The sequence below is a fragment of the Lichenostomus cassidix genome, chromosome 29, assembly GCF_008360975.1.
Source record: "Lichenostomus cassidix isolate B80296 chromosome 29, HeHo_3.0, whole genome shotgun sequence".
Classification (NCBI taxonomy): Eukaryota; Metazoa; Chordata; class Aves; order Passeriformes; family Meliphagidae; genus Lichenostomus; species Lichenostomus cassidix.
In genome coordinates this window covers 1,901,117-1,914,839 of record NC_139509.1, presented here as the reverse complement: position 1 = coordinate 1,914,839, position 13,723 = coordinate 1,901,117, and the positions used below count along the sequence as shown (strand labels likewise).

Genomic DNA, 13,723 nt, shown 5'->3' with positions numbered 1-13,723 from the left:
TGTCCAAACCAGCTCCCGGCGCCCCTTTAGGAGCAGCCGCAGCGATCCACCACCATGCCGGGGATCTTGCCGTAGATGATCTGCTGCTTGTCGTTGAAGTAGAGCATGTTGATGGGCGACATCTTGGTGGGCGTGCAGCAGGGTCCGGCCGAGCCGCGCGGGTTGGCCTGCTGCACGAGGTGCGTGTGAGGATACTTCTGCATGAACATGTACTCGCACTGGCCCGAGCAGTAGTTGGCCTTGTAGCGCTTCGGGGCGATGATCCAGTCCCAGCCGAACGCCTCGAAGTCCACCGTGAGCGGGTAGCGGCAGCAGCGCGACTCCGTCGAGTGCTCGTCGCAGTCCAGCCCGAGGTTGCGCCGGGAGCGCTTGTTGTTCTCCAGGACGCGCAGCTCCATGAACGGGTGCTGAGGGGACACGGGGACAGCGGGGACAGCGGTCAGGACAGCGGTCAGGACAGTGACAGGTCACAGGGACACGGGGACAGCGGGGACAGCGGTCAGGACAGTGACATGTCACAGGGACACGGGGACACCGGGGACAGTGGTCAACAACACACACAACACACACACACCAACAACACACAACACACACCAACAACACACAACACACACACAACACCACAACACACAACACAACACCAACACCAACAACACACAGGGACACGGGGACAGCGGGGACAGCGGTCAGGACAGCGGTCAGGACAGTGACAGGTCACAGGGACATGGGGACAGCGGTCAGGAGTGTGGCATGTCACAGGGACACGGGGGACAGTGGTCAGGACAGCGGTCAGGACAGTGGTCAGGACAGTGACATCTCACAGGGACATGGGGACAGCAGTCAGGACAGTGACAGGTCACAGGGACCACCAAACCCGCGGTGGGAGTCCCAAACCCGTCTGGGACCCCCCACACCGGGGACACGGGGACAGGGTGAGGACACTGATCAGGACAGTGACATGTCACAGGGACACGGGGACAGTGATCAGGACAATCATGACACACTGCCCCCCGGGTTGGCTCTACAGGGCGTGGGGTGCCAGGGGGGATGGCAGTGTCGTGGAGGTGGCACCAGCCCTATCGAGGTGACACCAGCCCTACTGAGGTGGCACCAGCCCCATGGAACTGCTATCAGTCCTATCGAGGTGGCACCAACCCTACTGAGGTGACACCATTCCCACAGAGCTGCCACCAGCCCTATCAAGGTATCACCGGCACCATGGAGGTGTCACCAGCCCCACTGAAGTGACACCAGCCCCACTGAGGTGTCACCAGCCCTACTGAGGTGTCACCTGTCCTACGGTAGTGCCACCAGCCCCATGAATGTGTCACCAGCCCTACGGAGCTGCCACCCTCCCCTCTAGGGTTTCACTGTCCCCATGGAGCTGGGACTGTCACCACAGACCTGTCACTGTCACCACAGAGCCGCCACCCACGCCACGGTGGTGTCACTGTCCCCAGGGAGCTGTCACTGTCACCACAGAGCTTGACCAGTCCATGACAGTGGCACTGTCCCCCTGGAGTTGTGACTGTCACTATGAAGCTGTCACCAGCCCCACCGAACTCTCACTGCCCCTAGACCTGTCACCAGCCCCATGGAGCTGTCATTGTCCCCATGGAGCTCTCACTGTCCCCATGGAGCTCTCACTGTCCCCAGACCTGTCATCACCTCCAAACTGCCACTAGCCCCATGGAGCTCTCACTGTCCCCATGGAGGTGTCACTGTCCCCATATCTGTCACCACCCCAAACCCCCCTGCCCGTCCCCTCAGCTCAGTGCCATCCACCAGCCCCAGCGGTCAGTGTCACCCACTGTCCCCTCAGCTCAGTGCCACCCACTAGCCCCAGCGAGGTGACCAAACCCCTGCCTGTCCCCAGTGGTCAGTGTCACCCAGCAGCCCCTCCATCCATCCCCTGTGATCAGTGTCACCCACCAGCCCCTCTGCCTGTCCATCAGCCCCTCTGTGTCACCCACCAGCCCCTCTGTCCATCCCCAGGGGTCAGTGTCACCCACCAGCTCCAGGGGTCAGTGCCACCCACTGTCCCCTCAGCTCTGTGTCACCCACCAGCCCCTCGGCTCCAGGCCCCAGAGAGGTGACCAAACTCCAGGGGTCAGTGCCACCCACCATCCCCTCAGCCTGTCCCCTGTGGTCAGTGTCACCCACCAGCCCCTGTGGTCAGTGCCACCCACCGGCCCCTCAGCCTGTCCCCTGTGGTCAGTGTCACCCAGCAGCCCCTCTGCCTGTCCCCTCAGCTCAATGCCACCCACCAGCCCCTCGGCTCAGTGCCACCCACTGTCCCCTGTGGTCAGTGTCACCCACCAGCCCCTCTGCTCAGTGCCACTCACTGTACCCTCAGCCCAGTGTCACCCACCAGCCCCTCGGCTCCGGGCCCCAGCAAGGTGACCAAAGTCCTCAGCTCAGTGCCACCCACTGTCCCCCGTGCTCAGTGTCACCCACTGTCCCCTCAGCCCAGTGTCACCCACCAGCCCCTCGGCTCCGGGCCCCAGCAAGGTGACCAAAGCCCTCAGCTCAGTGCCACCCACTGTTCCCCGTGCTCAGTGTCACCCACCAGCCCTCGTGCTCAGTGCCACCCACTGTTCCCCGTGCTCAGTGTCACCCACCAGCCCCTCAGCCTGTCCCCTGTGGTCAGTGTCATCCACCAGCCCCAGCGAGGTGACCAAACCCCTGCCTGTCCCCTCAGGGGTCAGTGTCACCCAGCAGCCCCTCAGCCTGCCCCCAGTGGTCAGTGTCACCCAGCAGCCCCTCCATCCATCCCCTGTGATCAGTGTCACCCACCAGCCCCTCTGCCTGTCCATCAGCCCCTCTGTGTCACCCACCAGCCCCTCTGTCCATCCCCAGGGGTCAGTGTCACCCACCAGCTCCAGGGGTCAGTGCCACCCACTGTCCCCTCAGCTCAGTGTCACCCACCAGCCCCTCTGCTCCGGGCCCCAGCGAGGTGACAGCCAGGTCGTTGCCGTTGGGGTCGAAGGCGTTGATCTCGATGCCCCAGTTGTTGTGCGGCTGCTTGAACCAGTTCTGCAGCACGTGCTTGAAGTCGATGCTCTGCCAGTGGCCGGAGCGCGAGTTGAGCTCGATTTTGAGCGAGCGGATGCGGATGTGGCGGCTGCCCTCCTCCGTGACGGGCTTGAGGCGCAGGATCTGCAGGTACACGGTGGAGGTGTGCTGCACCGGCCGCAGGTACACCCAGAGCTGCGCCTTCACCACCTTGGTGAACATCACCTTGGGGCTGAAGTTGAAGAAGCAGCAGTGCGGGCTGCCCTCGATCTGCACCGCAGGGTCGGCTGTGGGCAATGCGGGGAGTTAGGGGGGAGCGGGGCGGGACCCCAAATCCATCGGGGGACCCCAAAGTCATGGGGGGACCCCAACCCAAGGTGGGAACCCAAATGCATCGTGGGACCACCAAATTCATGGTGGGACCGTGGTGGGAACCCCAAACCCGCGGTGAGATCCCAAACCCATGGTGGGAACCCCAAACCCATTGTGGGACCCCAGACCATGGTGGAAACCCCAGACCATGGTGGAAACCCCAAATCCATGGTGGGAACCTCAAATCCATGGTGGGACCCCAAACCCATGGTGGGACCCCAAATTCATGGTGGGAATCCAAAGTCATGGTGGGATCCCCGTTGGGGCCGTGGTGGGACTCCAAACCACGGTGGGACACCAGACCATGGTGGGACCCCAAATGCATGGTGGGACCCCCATTGGGACCACAGTGGGACCCCAGACCATGCTGGGACCCCAAACCCGTGGTGGGACCCCAAACCCGTGCAGGGACCACCACTGATCTCGCAGTGAGATCTCCCTGCCGAGCCTCCGGTGGGACCACTAAACCCGCGGTGAGACCCCAAAACCATGGTGGGACCACCAAGCCCGCAGTGGGACCCCAAACCTGCGGTGGGAGTCCCGCTGGGACCAAGGTGGGACCCCAAACCCACGGTGGGATAACCAAACCCGCGGTGAGACCCCAAATCCGTGGTGGGACCCCCAAACCATGCTGGGACACCCTTGCTTGTCCCGTGTTGGGACCCCCGCGGCTTCTCTGGGACCCCCCAGCCCCTCGCCGGGACCCCCAAGTCCCTCAGAGGAACCCGAGCTCCCCTCTGGGGTCCCCCAGCCCCACTCCGAGACCCCCGAGCAGCACTCTGGGACCTCCGAGCCCCACGCTGGGACCCTCGAGTCCCCCAGAGGGACCCCCGAGCAGCACTGCGGGACCCCCAAGCTGCAATCTGGGACCCCGAAGGTGCACTGTGAGACCCCCGAGCTCCTCTCCGGGATGCCCCCTCCTCTTGGGACCCCCAAGCCGCACCCTGGGACCTCCAAACCGCACTGCAGCCCCCACCTCAGCCCCACTCCGGGACCCCCAGCTGCAATCCGGGATCCCCGAGTCGCACTCCGGGACCCCCAGCACCAGTCTGAGACCCCCGAGCCACAATCTGGGAGCCCCAAGGTGCAATCTGGGACCCCCGAGCCTCACTCCGGGACCCCCGATCCGCCCTCCGGACCCCCCCGGCCCCTCTCCGGGACCCCCGAGCCTGCCGGGGTCGCTCAGCCCCCCCTCGGTGGCTCGGAGGTGAAGGTCGGGTCAGAGGCCACCCCGAGGGTCACCCCGAGGGTCACCCCAGGGGTCACCCCAGCAGCTCCCCGCTCGCCCCCTGACCCCCCGCTCGCCCCCAGCCCCTATCTGTGGCTCGGGGGGCTCCGCAGCACCTGCCGGGGGACAAACCCCGCCAAACCCCCCCCGGGGAGGCGACAAGCGCGGCGGAGGTGACACCGGCAGCCCCCCCGGGGGTCCCTGCCCCCCTCCCCCGGCCCTGCCCCACATCTGGGTCGAATTGAGCGGGGAATTCGCCCCCCCGCGCGGCCCCCGCCCCGGTCAGGTTTAATAGCGCCCAGCTGCGCCGCGGGGCCATTTGCCGCTGCGGGGCCTCGCGGGGGTCACGACACCGGAATGTCGCCTCCCCCCCCCGCCCCGAGCCGCTGCGACACCGGGGAGATGGGGCTGGGGGCGGCGGGGACCCCCCGGGACACCCCGAGAGAGCCCGGCGGCTCGGAGGGGGCTTTGGCAGCCGGTGTCACCCGGGATGAGGTGACACCCCGGGATGAGGTGACACCCCGGGATGGGGTGACACCGCCGTGCCGGGGGGTGCTGGGGGGATTTGGGGTGGATTTGGGGGCATTTGGGGGGCTCCAGGTGGGAGATGGAGGGCCTGGAGAAAGGCCACCACCTCCCTTGGCTGGGGACACACTGGGGACACACTGGGGACACTGCTGTCCCCGCTGTCCCCGCTGTCCCCCTGCCACTCCCCGGGCGGTGCTAGGGAGGGTTTGGGGGTTCTAGAGAGGGGATCTGGGGGAATTTGGGGGGATTTGGGGGCTCCAGGTGGGAGATGGAGGGCCTGGAAAAAGGCCACCACCACCCCCAGCTGGGGACACACACCGGGGACACTGCTGTCCCCGCTGTCCCCTCAGTCCTCCTACCTACCCCCGGGCGGTGCTAGGGAGGATTTGGGGGATCCGGAGGGGGGATTTGGGGGGTGTCAGGTGGGAGATGGAGGGCCTGGAGAGAAGCCACCACCTCCCCCGGTTGGGGACACACACTGGGGACACTGCTGTCCCCGCTGTCCCCTCAGTCCCCCTGCCACCCCCCGGGGGACACGGGGCGCGGCGCGGGGGGGTGGCCGCGGTGCCAGGATGCTGTGCGGTCGCCATGGCAACGGGGGATAAAGGTTACCGGGACACCGGGCACAGCTGGCCGCGGCGGGCGGGGGGACAGCGCCGAGCCCCCCGCTCTTTGTTCACCGGGGCCGCGCGGGGGGCGCCTGGGCTGGCCCCGTGTCCCTTGTCCCCGTGTCCTTGTGTCCCTCTGTCCTTCTGTCCCTGTGTCCCTGCGTCCTGCTGTCCCCGTGTCCTTGTGTCCTTCTGTCCCCGTGTCCTTCTGTCCCCGTGTCCTCTTGTCCCCATGTCCCTGCGTCCCTGGGTCCTTCTGTCCCCGTGTCCCTGCGTCCTTCTGTCCCCGTGTCCTTGTGTCCTTGTGTCCTTCTGTCCCCATGTCCCTATGTCCCTGGGTCCTTGTGTCCTTCTGTCCTCGTGTCCTTCTGTCCCCTTGTCCCCGTGTCCCTGCGTCCCCGTGTCCTTGTGTCCTTCTGTCCTTCTGTCCCCATGTCCCTGGGTCCTTCTGTACCCGTGTCCCCGGGTCCCCACGTCTTTCTGTCCCCGTGTCCCTGCGTCCTTCTGTCCCCGTGTCCCTGTGTCCCTGTGTCCTTCTGTCCCCGTGTCCCCTTGTCCCCGTGTCCCTGTGTCCTTCTGTCCCCGTGTCCCTATGTCCTTCTGTCCCCGTGTCCCTGTGTCCCTGTGTCCTTCTGTCCCCTGTTCCCGTGTCCCTGTGTCCTTCTGTCCCCTGTTCCCGTGTCCTTGTGTCCTTCTGTCCTTTTGTCCCCACGGCCTTCTGTCCACACGTCCTTGTGTCCCCATGTCCCCAGGTCCATGTCCCTGCATCTCCATGTCCTTCTGTCCCCAGGTCCTTCTGTCCCCAAATCTTTCTGTCCTCATATCCCCATGTCCCCCTGCTCCCATGTCCCCACATCCCCACATCCTTCTGTCCCCGTGTCACCATGTCCCGTGTCCCTACGTCCTTCTGTCCCCATGTCCCCATATCCTTCTGTCCTCGTGTCTCTACATCCTCCTGTCCCTCTGCCTTTCTGTCCCTGTGTCCCCATGTCCTTCTGTCCTTCTATCCCCATGTCTGGCCCCACACATTCTGTCCCCATGTCCCCAAGTCCTTCTGTCCCCACATCCTTGTGCTCCCACACCCTTCTGTCCCCATGTCCTTCTGTCCTTCTCTCCCTGTGTCCCCCTGTCCCCTGTCCCTGTCCACCCCTTCCCCTGTCCTACATCCCCCCATCTTTCTGTCCCCTGTCCCCAAGTCTCTGTCTCCCTGTCCCCTGTCGTACAACCCCACATTCTCCTGTCCCCTGTCCCTGTGTCCCCTGTCCTTGTCCCCTGTCCCCCTGTTCTCTGTCCCCTGTCCCCAAGTCCCTGTGTCCCCCTATCCCCCTATCCCTATCCCTGTCCCCTATGCCTGTCCCTGTCCGTATCCCTGTCCCTGTCTCCTGTCCCTGTCCCTGTCGCTGTCCCTCTGACCTTGAGCAGCCCCGCAGCCCCCCGGGCCTCATTAGGCTGCCACCCCCCGGGGGTCGCGGGGGTCACGGGTAGCCAATTAACCCCTCGGGGGGGCAGGGGGCGCCGGGGGGAACCCGAGAGCTTTATGGCTCCGCGGATCCTATAAAGCTCTTTTTCCTCTCCCTCCTTCTGTTCAGGAACCATAAAAACCCCCAATTGCCCCACAAAGGGAGAGAGGGAATAAAAAATCAAAATAATCCCGGAGCGAAGCCCCCCGGGGCGCATCCGGCTGGGGGTCCCGGCCGGCCGGACCCTTTATTTTGGGGGCCCCGAGGCGCGAAGGGGGCGAGCAGGGGGAGGAAAACCCCAGCGTGTCGTCAATTTTATGGGCAATAAAATTTCAAAGCCGCCCGAGCGCATTTAATGCCCGGGAAGGAAATTCGGGGGGGGAGAGCTCCTCACACCTCCCTGCCTTCCGCTCGCCCCCCGCCCGCGGCCCCTCGCCCCCCGCCCGGGGAGCAGGTGGAGGAGCCCGGGGGAAACTGAGGCACGGGGGCGGGGCCGAGTCCCTGTGTCGCCTCTCCGTGTCGCCTCCCGTGTCGCCTCCCCGCAGGGACCCCCGGCTGTGCTGGCCTGTCCCCCCCAGCACGGCCTGCTGCCACCCTGCTGCCACCCTGATGTCACCCTGCTGCCACCCTGATGTCACCCTGATGTCGCCTCGCTGTCACCCTGCTGTTCTGTCACCCCACTGCCACCTTGTTGTCACCCGATTACGATCCTGATGTCACCCTGCGCTCACCCTGTTGTCACCTCGCTGTCACCCTGTTTGTCACCGTGCTGTCACCCTGTTGTCACCCTACACTCACCCTGTTGTCACCCTGCTGTCACCCTGCTGTCACTCTGCCACGTGTCCTGGGCACTGCGAGGTCACTGTGCCACCTGCCCTGTGTCCCCAGAGTGCTCCCAGTGTCCAGTGCCAGCGCTGACCAGTGCCAGTGTCCCAGTGTCCCAGTGCCAATGTCCCAGTGCCACTGTCCCAGTGCCAGTGTCCCAGTGCCAGTGCCCAGTGCCTGGTGACAATCCCCAAGTGCCCACGTCCCCAAAACCCAGTGACCAGTCCCAGTCCCTGCTGCCAGCTCCCAGTCCCAGTTCCAGTCCCAGTTCCCAGTCCTTGGTCCTAGTCCCAGTTTCAGTCCCAGTCACCCTCAGTCTCCAGTCTGTCCCCAGTCCCAGTCTCAGTCCCAGTCCCCAGTCCTACACCCAGGCCCAGTTCCAGTCCCAATCCCAGTTCCAGTCCCCAGACCTAGCACCCAGTGCCCTGTCCCAGCTCCCAGTCCCAATCCCAGTCTGTCCCCAGTCCCAGCTCCCAGTCCCAGTTCCCAGTCCCCAGTCACTGGTCCCAGCACCCAGGGCCAGGTCCCAGCGCTGGTACTGGGCCAGTGCCACTGCCACGTCCCAGTCCTTGTCCCAGCTCCCAGTCTGTCCCTCAAGCCAGTCCCCAGTCCCAGCTCTCACTAACTGGTCCCAGCACTCAGCCCCAGCCCCACAATCCCAGTCCCCAGTGTCACCACCCCAGTCCCCAGTCCCAGCTCCCAGTGCCAGCTCCCAGTCCCCAGCAGCAGGCCACACTCCCAGTCCCAGCATCCAGTCAGTCCCCAGTGTCACCACCTGGTCCCCAACCCCAGCACTGGGCCCTGCTCCCAGCCTGTCTCCCAGTCCCTCTTCCAGTCCCAGTTCCTCTCCCAGTCTGTCTCCCAGTCAAAGTCTCCTCTCCCAGTTCCCTCTTCCAGTCCCAGTCCCAGTCCCAGTCTCCTCTCCCAGTCCCAGTCTCCTCTCCCAGTCCCCTCTCCCAGTCCCAGTTCCCTCTCCCAGTCTGTCTCCCAGTCCCAGTCTCCTCTCCCAGTTGCTGTTCCCAGTCCCAGTCCAGTCCCAGTCCCTCTCCCAGTTCCCGGTTCCCCGCACCGTTCCCCCCCCATCCCTTGTCCCCGCGTCGCTCAGCGTCCCCGCACGGACCGGGGGGACACCGGGGGTGGCTCGGGGGACACCGCGGGGGCTCGGGGGACCCTCGGGGAGCAAATCCAACCGACCGGCGGCGGCGGGCGGGGCGGGCAGGGGGGATCAGCGGCAGAGAGCCGAGCTGGAGACCGGAGAGAGACCCGGGGAGAGGGAGAGAGACCCGGGGAGGGAGAGAGACCCGGGGAGGGAGAGAGAACCGTCCGGCGAAGTTTGCGGCGGAACAAAGGGCGGCACTGACTTTGCTGGGCCATGCTGATGACGGTCTCGGTGGTGGCGTGGTACTCGTCCTCCTCCAGGTACTCGTCGTGCTGCACCGAGTCGCCCTGGAAGTCGTGCAGGTCCAGGAGCTGCTGCAGCGGGGGGGCCTTGGGCAGCAGCTGCTTCACCACCTCCCGGGTGATGTTGGGCGCTTCCTTCAGCCGCAGCTTGCTCAGGATCTGCGACTTGATGCTCTCCAGCCGCAGCTCCTTGCTCTGCCGCCGCCACAGGCACACGGGGCAGGCGGCTTCGGCGGCGGGGGGCTGCTCCACCGACCCCCCGCCCGCCACCGCGGCCACCAGCGAGCCCAGCAGCCAGCAGAGCGGGGCCATGCCGGGGGGGGACAGCAGGAGATGCATGGGGAGGGTGGGGGGGAAAGGGAAAAACAACAACAACAACAACAACAACAAAAAAATAAACAGGAAAAAAAAAAAAGAGGGGAGGGGGAGAAGAAAAAATAAAATAATGGTAAAAAAAAAAAAAAAAAAGAAAAAAAAAATCAAATCAAAATAAAGCGAAGCCTTCCCCACCGGGCCGCCCCCCCGCCCCGCTTCCACCGCAGCGCGCAAGGGGGGGGAAGGCGGTAACGGCGGCGGGGGCGGGGAGCGGGGACCCCGGGGGGGGCTGGACGGGGGGGGGATGAAAAAAAGCGGCGGCGGCGGCGGCCCCGGGGTTTTATACCCCAAGAGAAGTGTGTCGTCAGCGGCCTTGATTGGCTGCGGGCGCACAAAAGAGGTTCTGGCAGGGGCTTGGCACCAGCCGCCGCCGGCCCCCCGAGCCCCGGGAACGGCCCCGGCAGCGGCCCCGAGCGCGGCCCACCGCCCCCGGTGCGCCCGGCAGCCCCGGCCCGCCCCCGCCGCTCGGGGGGGCTCGGGGGGCGGCAAGTGCGGCTCCGCTCGGCCGGCGGCAAGTGCGGCGGGACGGATGCGCGTCCCGGCAAGTGCGCCCGCCCCCCGGCCCGAGCCCCCCCGGGCCTGCCCGGCCCCGCCGACACCGGGGAGCCGCGGGGCTCGGCGGCGGGAGAGACCGGCGGGGACCGGGAGAGGGGGGGGGACGGCCCGGGGGTGGCCGGAGAGGACTTGGGGGGCTCGGGGGGGTGGAATTTGGGGTCGGGGGGGTTAAAACTGCCGGTTCGGGGAGAATTCTGACACCGGGCAGTGCCGCAGGAGCACCGGGAGGAACCGGGAGCAACCGGGACTGGAGGACACCCACCTAGGGATGGCCGGGCAGGAGTCGGGGGGCTCGAGGACCACCGGGAGGGCTGGAATTAGGGGTGTGGGGCATTAAACTGCCGGTTCTGGGGTCAGCCTGGCACCGGGCAGTGCCGCAGGAGCACCGGGGGGAACCGGGAGGAACCGGGACTGGAGGACACCCACCTAGTGATGGCCAGACAGGAGTTGGGGGGCTTGGGGACCCCCGGGAGGGCTGGAATTAGGGGTGGGGGAGATTAAAACTGCCGGTTCTGGTGGCAGCCTGGCACCGGGAAGTGCCGCAGGAGCACCGGGAGGAACCGGGAGGAACCGGGAGGAACCGGGAGCGGCGCATCTCAGCCCGGGGCCGGTCGGACAGGAGTTGGGGGGCTCGGGGACCCCCGGGAGAGCTGGAATTAGGGGTCGGGGAGATTAAAACTGCAGGTTCGGGGAGCATCCTGATACCAGGAAGTGCCGCAGGAGCACCGGGAGGAACCGGGAGGAACCGGGAGGAACCGGGGGAGGCGGACCCTGACCCGGGGATGGTCGGACAGGAGTCGGGGGGCTCAGGGACCCCCGGGGGTCGCACCGGGGGGAGGCTGCCCGCCCCACACCCGCACCAGGCAGAGCTCCCGGGGGGAACCGGGGCAGGACCGAGGGGATTCCAGCCCTGGGGACGCCGTGGGGACCCCCGGGGTTACCGGGACCCCCCAAAGCCCCCTTTCCCGGTGCCAAATCAGAACCACGGAGAGGGGAAAACCCACCGGGGGATCCGGCTGGCGGGGGGCTGACCGGGCGGTCCCGGTGGGATTTTGGGGAGGGGGGAGCTGCCCCGGTGCCCCCCGGTGCTGGGGGGTAACAGAGCCCCGGTAACGGAGCTCCCCCGCGCGGCGAGGGGCGGAACTGCAGCGGGGGCGCTTTGGGGACAAGCGACAAGCGACACGCGACACGCGGGACCCTCCGGTACCCCCACCGAGCGGCTGCCGGTATCGCCACGGCAGCGCCGCGCCCCGGTGGCACCGGTGCCACCATTCCGGGGGTGGCGCCCCGCTTTGTCCCCTCCCCGGCGGTGTGGCGGTGTCGCGGTGTCGCCGCGCTCCGGGTGACCCGCAGTGGCGGCGCCGCGGCAGCGAGCGGGTTAACGGGTGACGCCGCTCCGTCCCGCCCACGAGGAGCTGTCAGCGGCCCCGGTAACGGCGGCGGGCGGGGGGTGGCCGGAGGGTCCCCGAGGGTCCCCGCGGTGTCCCCAGGGGCGGCTCGGGGTGGGGACACGGTGCGGGGGGTGTCGCCAGCCGGGGGGTGGCGCGGGGGGAGGTTTGGGGACATCCCGGCGCTGTGGCGGGGGGGCCGCGTGGCCTTCCGGGGGACAGCGGGGAGCTGCGTGGGACAGAGCCACCCGCGTGGGGACAGCGCGGGGACAGCGCGGGGTGGCTGTGGCCTCCGGGGACAGCCCCGTGTCGCCAGAGCCATGGCCGCGTGTCCCCGTGTCCCCGTGGCCCCAGAGTCACAGCCCCGGGGCTGTGTGGCCGTGTCTTTGTGTCCCCATGTCCCCAAATTGTCACATCCACATCCCCATGGCCCCCACGGCCCTGTGTCCCTGTGTCCCTGTGTCCCCATGTCCCCGTGTTCCCCTATCCCCACATCCCCGTGTTCCTGTGTCACCCCTGTCTCTACATGTGTCCCCATGTCACCCTGTCCCCATGTCCCCACATCCCCACACCCCTATATCCCCATGTCCCCATGTCCCCACACCCCCATGTCACCCTGTCCCCAGCTCCCAGTGTCACCCTGTCCCCACGTCCCCATCCTGCCCTTCCCAGCCCCATTTGGGATCATTTCAGGGCCAGGCCGGACACATCCCTGGTCACTGCCACTCCCAGGTGTCCCCAGGTGTCCCCTAGGTGTCCCCTGAGTGTGCCCTGAGTGTCCCCAGATGTCCCCAGGTGTCCCCAGCCATGGCGGGGCTGCTCCAGGTGCTCATGGGGGTCTCGGAAGAGATGGCAGAGATCCTCTGTCCCCCTGTCTGCACATCTGTGTCACCACAGCCCTGTGTCACCACGGCCCTGTGTCACCCTGTCCCCCCCCATCTGCACATCTGTGTCACCACGGCCCTGTGTCACCCTGTGTCCCCTTGTCTGCACATCTGTGTCCCTATGGCCCTGTGTCACCCTGTCCCCCCTATGTGCACATCTGTGTCACCCTGGCTCTGTGTCACCATGGCCTGGTGTCACCCTGTCCCCATGTTCCTGTGTCCCCACAGCCCTGTGTGACTATGGCCCTGTGTGACTATGGCCCGGTGTCACTATGGCCTGGTGTCACCCTGTCCCAATGTCCCCTATTCCCGTGTCAACATCCCCATGTCCCTGTGTCCCCACACCCCACACCACCCACACCCCCCCAACCCCCCCCCACACCCCCCCCACCACACCCCAACCCCACCCACCCCCCCCCACACCCCACCCACCCCCTCCCCACATCCCCACATCCCCATGTCCCCCTGTCCCCACATCCCAATGTCAACATCCCCACATCCCCACATCCCCTATCCCTCCCTCCCCATCCCCATTTGGGATCATTCCGGATCCTTTCAGAGTCCATCCCTGACCCCTCTGCTGTCCCTCCCACGTGCCCCCAGCAGTGTCCCAGCAGTGTCCCTGCTGTCCCCAGTGGTGTCCCGGCGGTGGCCCGGTGGTGTCCCTGCTGTCCCCGGCGGTGTTCCGGGTGTCCCGGTGGTGTCCCCGGCTCTCCCGGGCAGTGTCCCTGCTGGTGTCTGTCTCCGGCGGTGTCCCGGCTGTGTCCCGGGCAGTGTCCCCGCTGTCCCCAGCTGTGTCCCGGGCAGTGTCCCTGCTGTCCCCAGCGGTGTCCCAGCAGTGTCCCGAGTGGTGTCTGTCCCCGACAGGTTCCCGGCTGTCCCCAGCAGTGTCCCGGCAGCGTCCTGGAGGTATCCCGGCTGGTGTCTGTCCCCAGCGGTGTTCCAGCAGTGTCCCAGCTGTCCCCAGCGGTCTCCGGCAGTGTCCAGGCAGTGTCCCGGCTGTCCCTAGCAGTGTCCCGGCAGTGTCCCAGCGGTGTCCTGGCTGTAGTCTGTCCCCAGCGGTGTCCGGGCGGTGTCCAGGCAG

General features: G+C 66.6%; 1 protein-coding gene and 1 long non-coding RNA gene across 2 annotated transcripts; one reads left to right on the top strand and one right to left on the bottom strand.

The window, feature by feature from the left end:
* On the bottom strand, window positions 1–10,529 carry GDF11 (growth differentiation factor 11). Its single transcript, XM_085041263.1, has 3 exons — window positions 9,398–10,529; window positions 2,929–3,302; window positions 1–407 (listed from the first exon to the last, which is right to left on the bottom strand). The coding sequence occupies exons 1-3, from the start codon at window positions 9,774–9,776 to the stop codon at window positions 27–29; spliced, it is 1,134 nt and encodes a 377-aa protein (XP_084897389.1). The 5' UTR covers window positions 9,777–10,529; the 3' UTR covers window positions 1–26.
* A 2,746-nt stretch (window positions 10,530–13,275) lies between these two features.
* Window positions 13,276–13,705, top strand: LOC146425841 (uncharacterized). The gene is made up of 3 exons (XR_014846371.1): window positions 13,276–13,319; window positions 13,549–13,578; window positions 13,620–13,705. It is a non-coding gene; the product is annotated as an uncharacterized LOC146425841 (long non-coding RNA).
* Window positions 13,706–13,723: the final 18 nt, after the last annotated feature.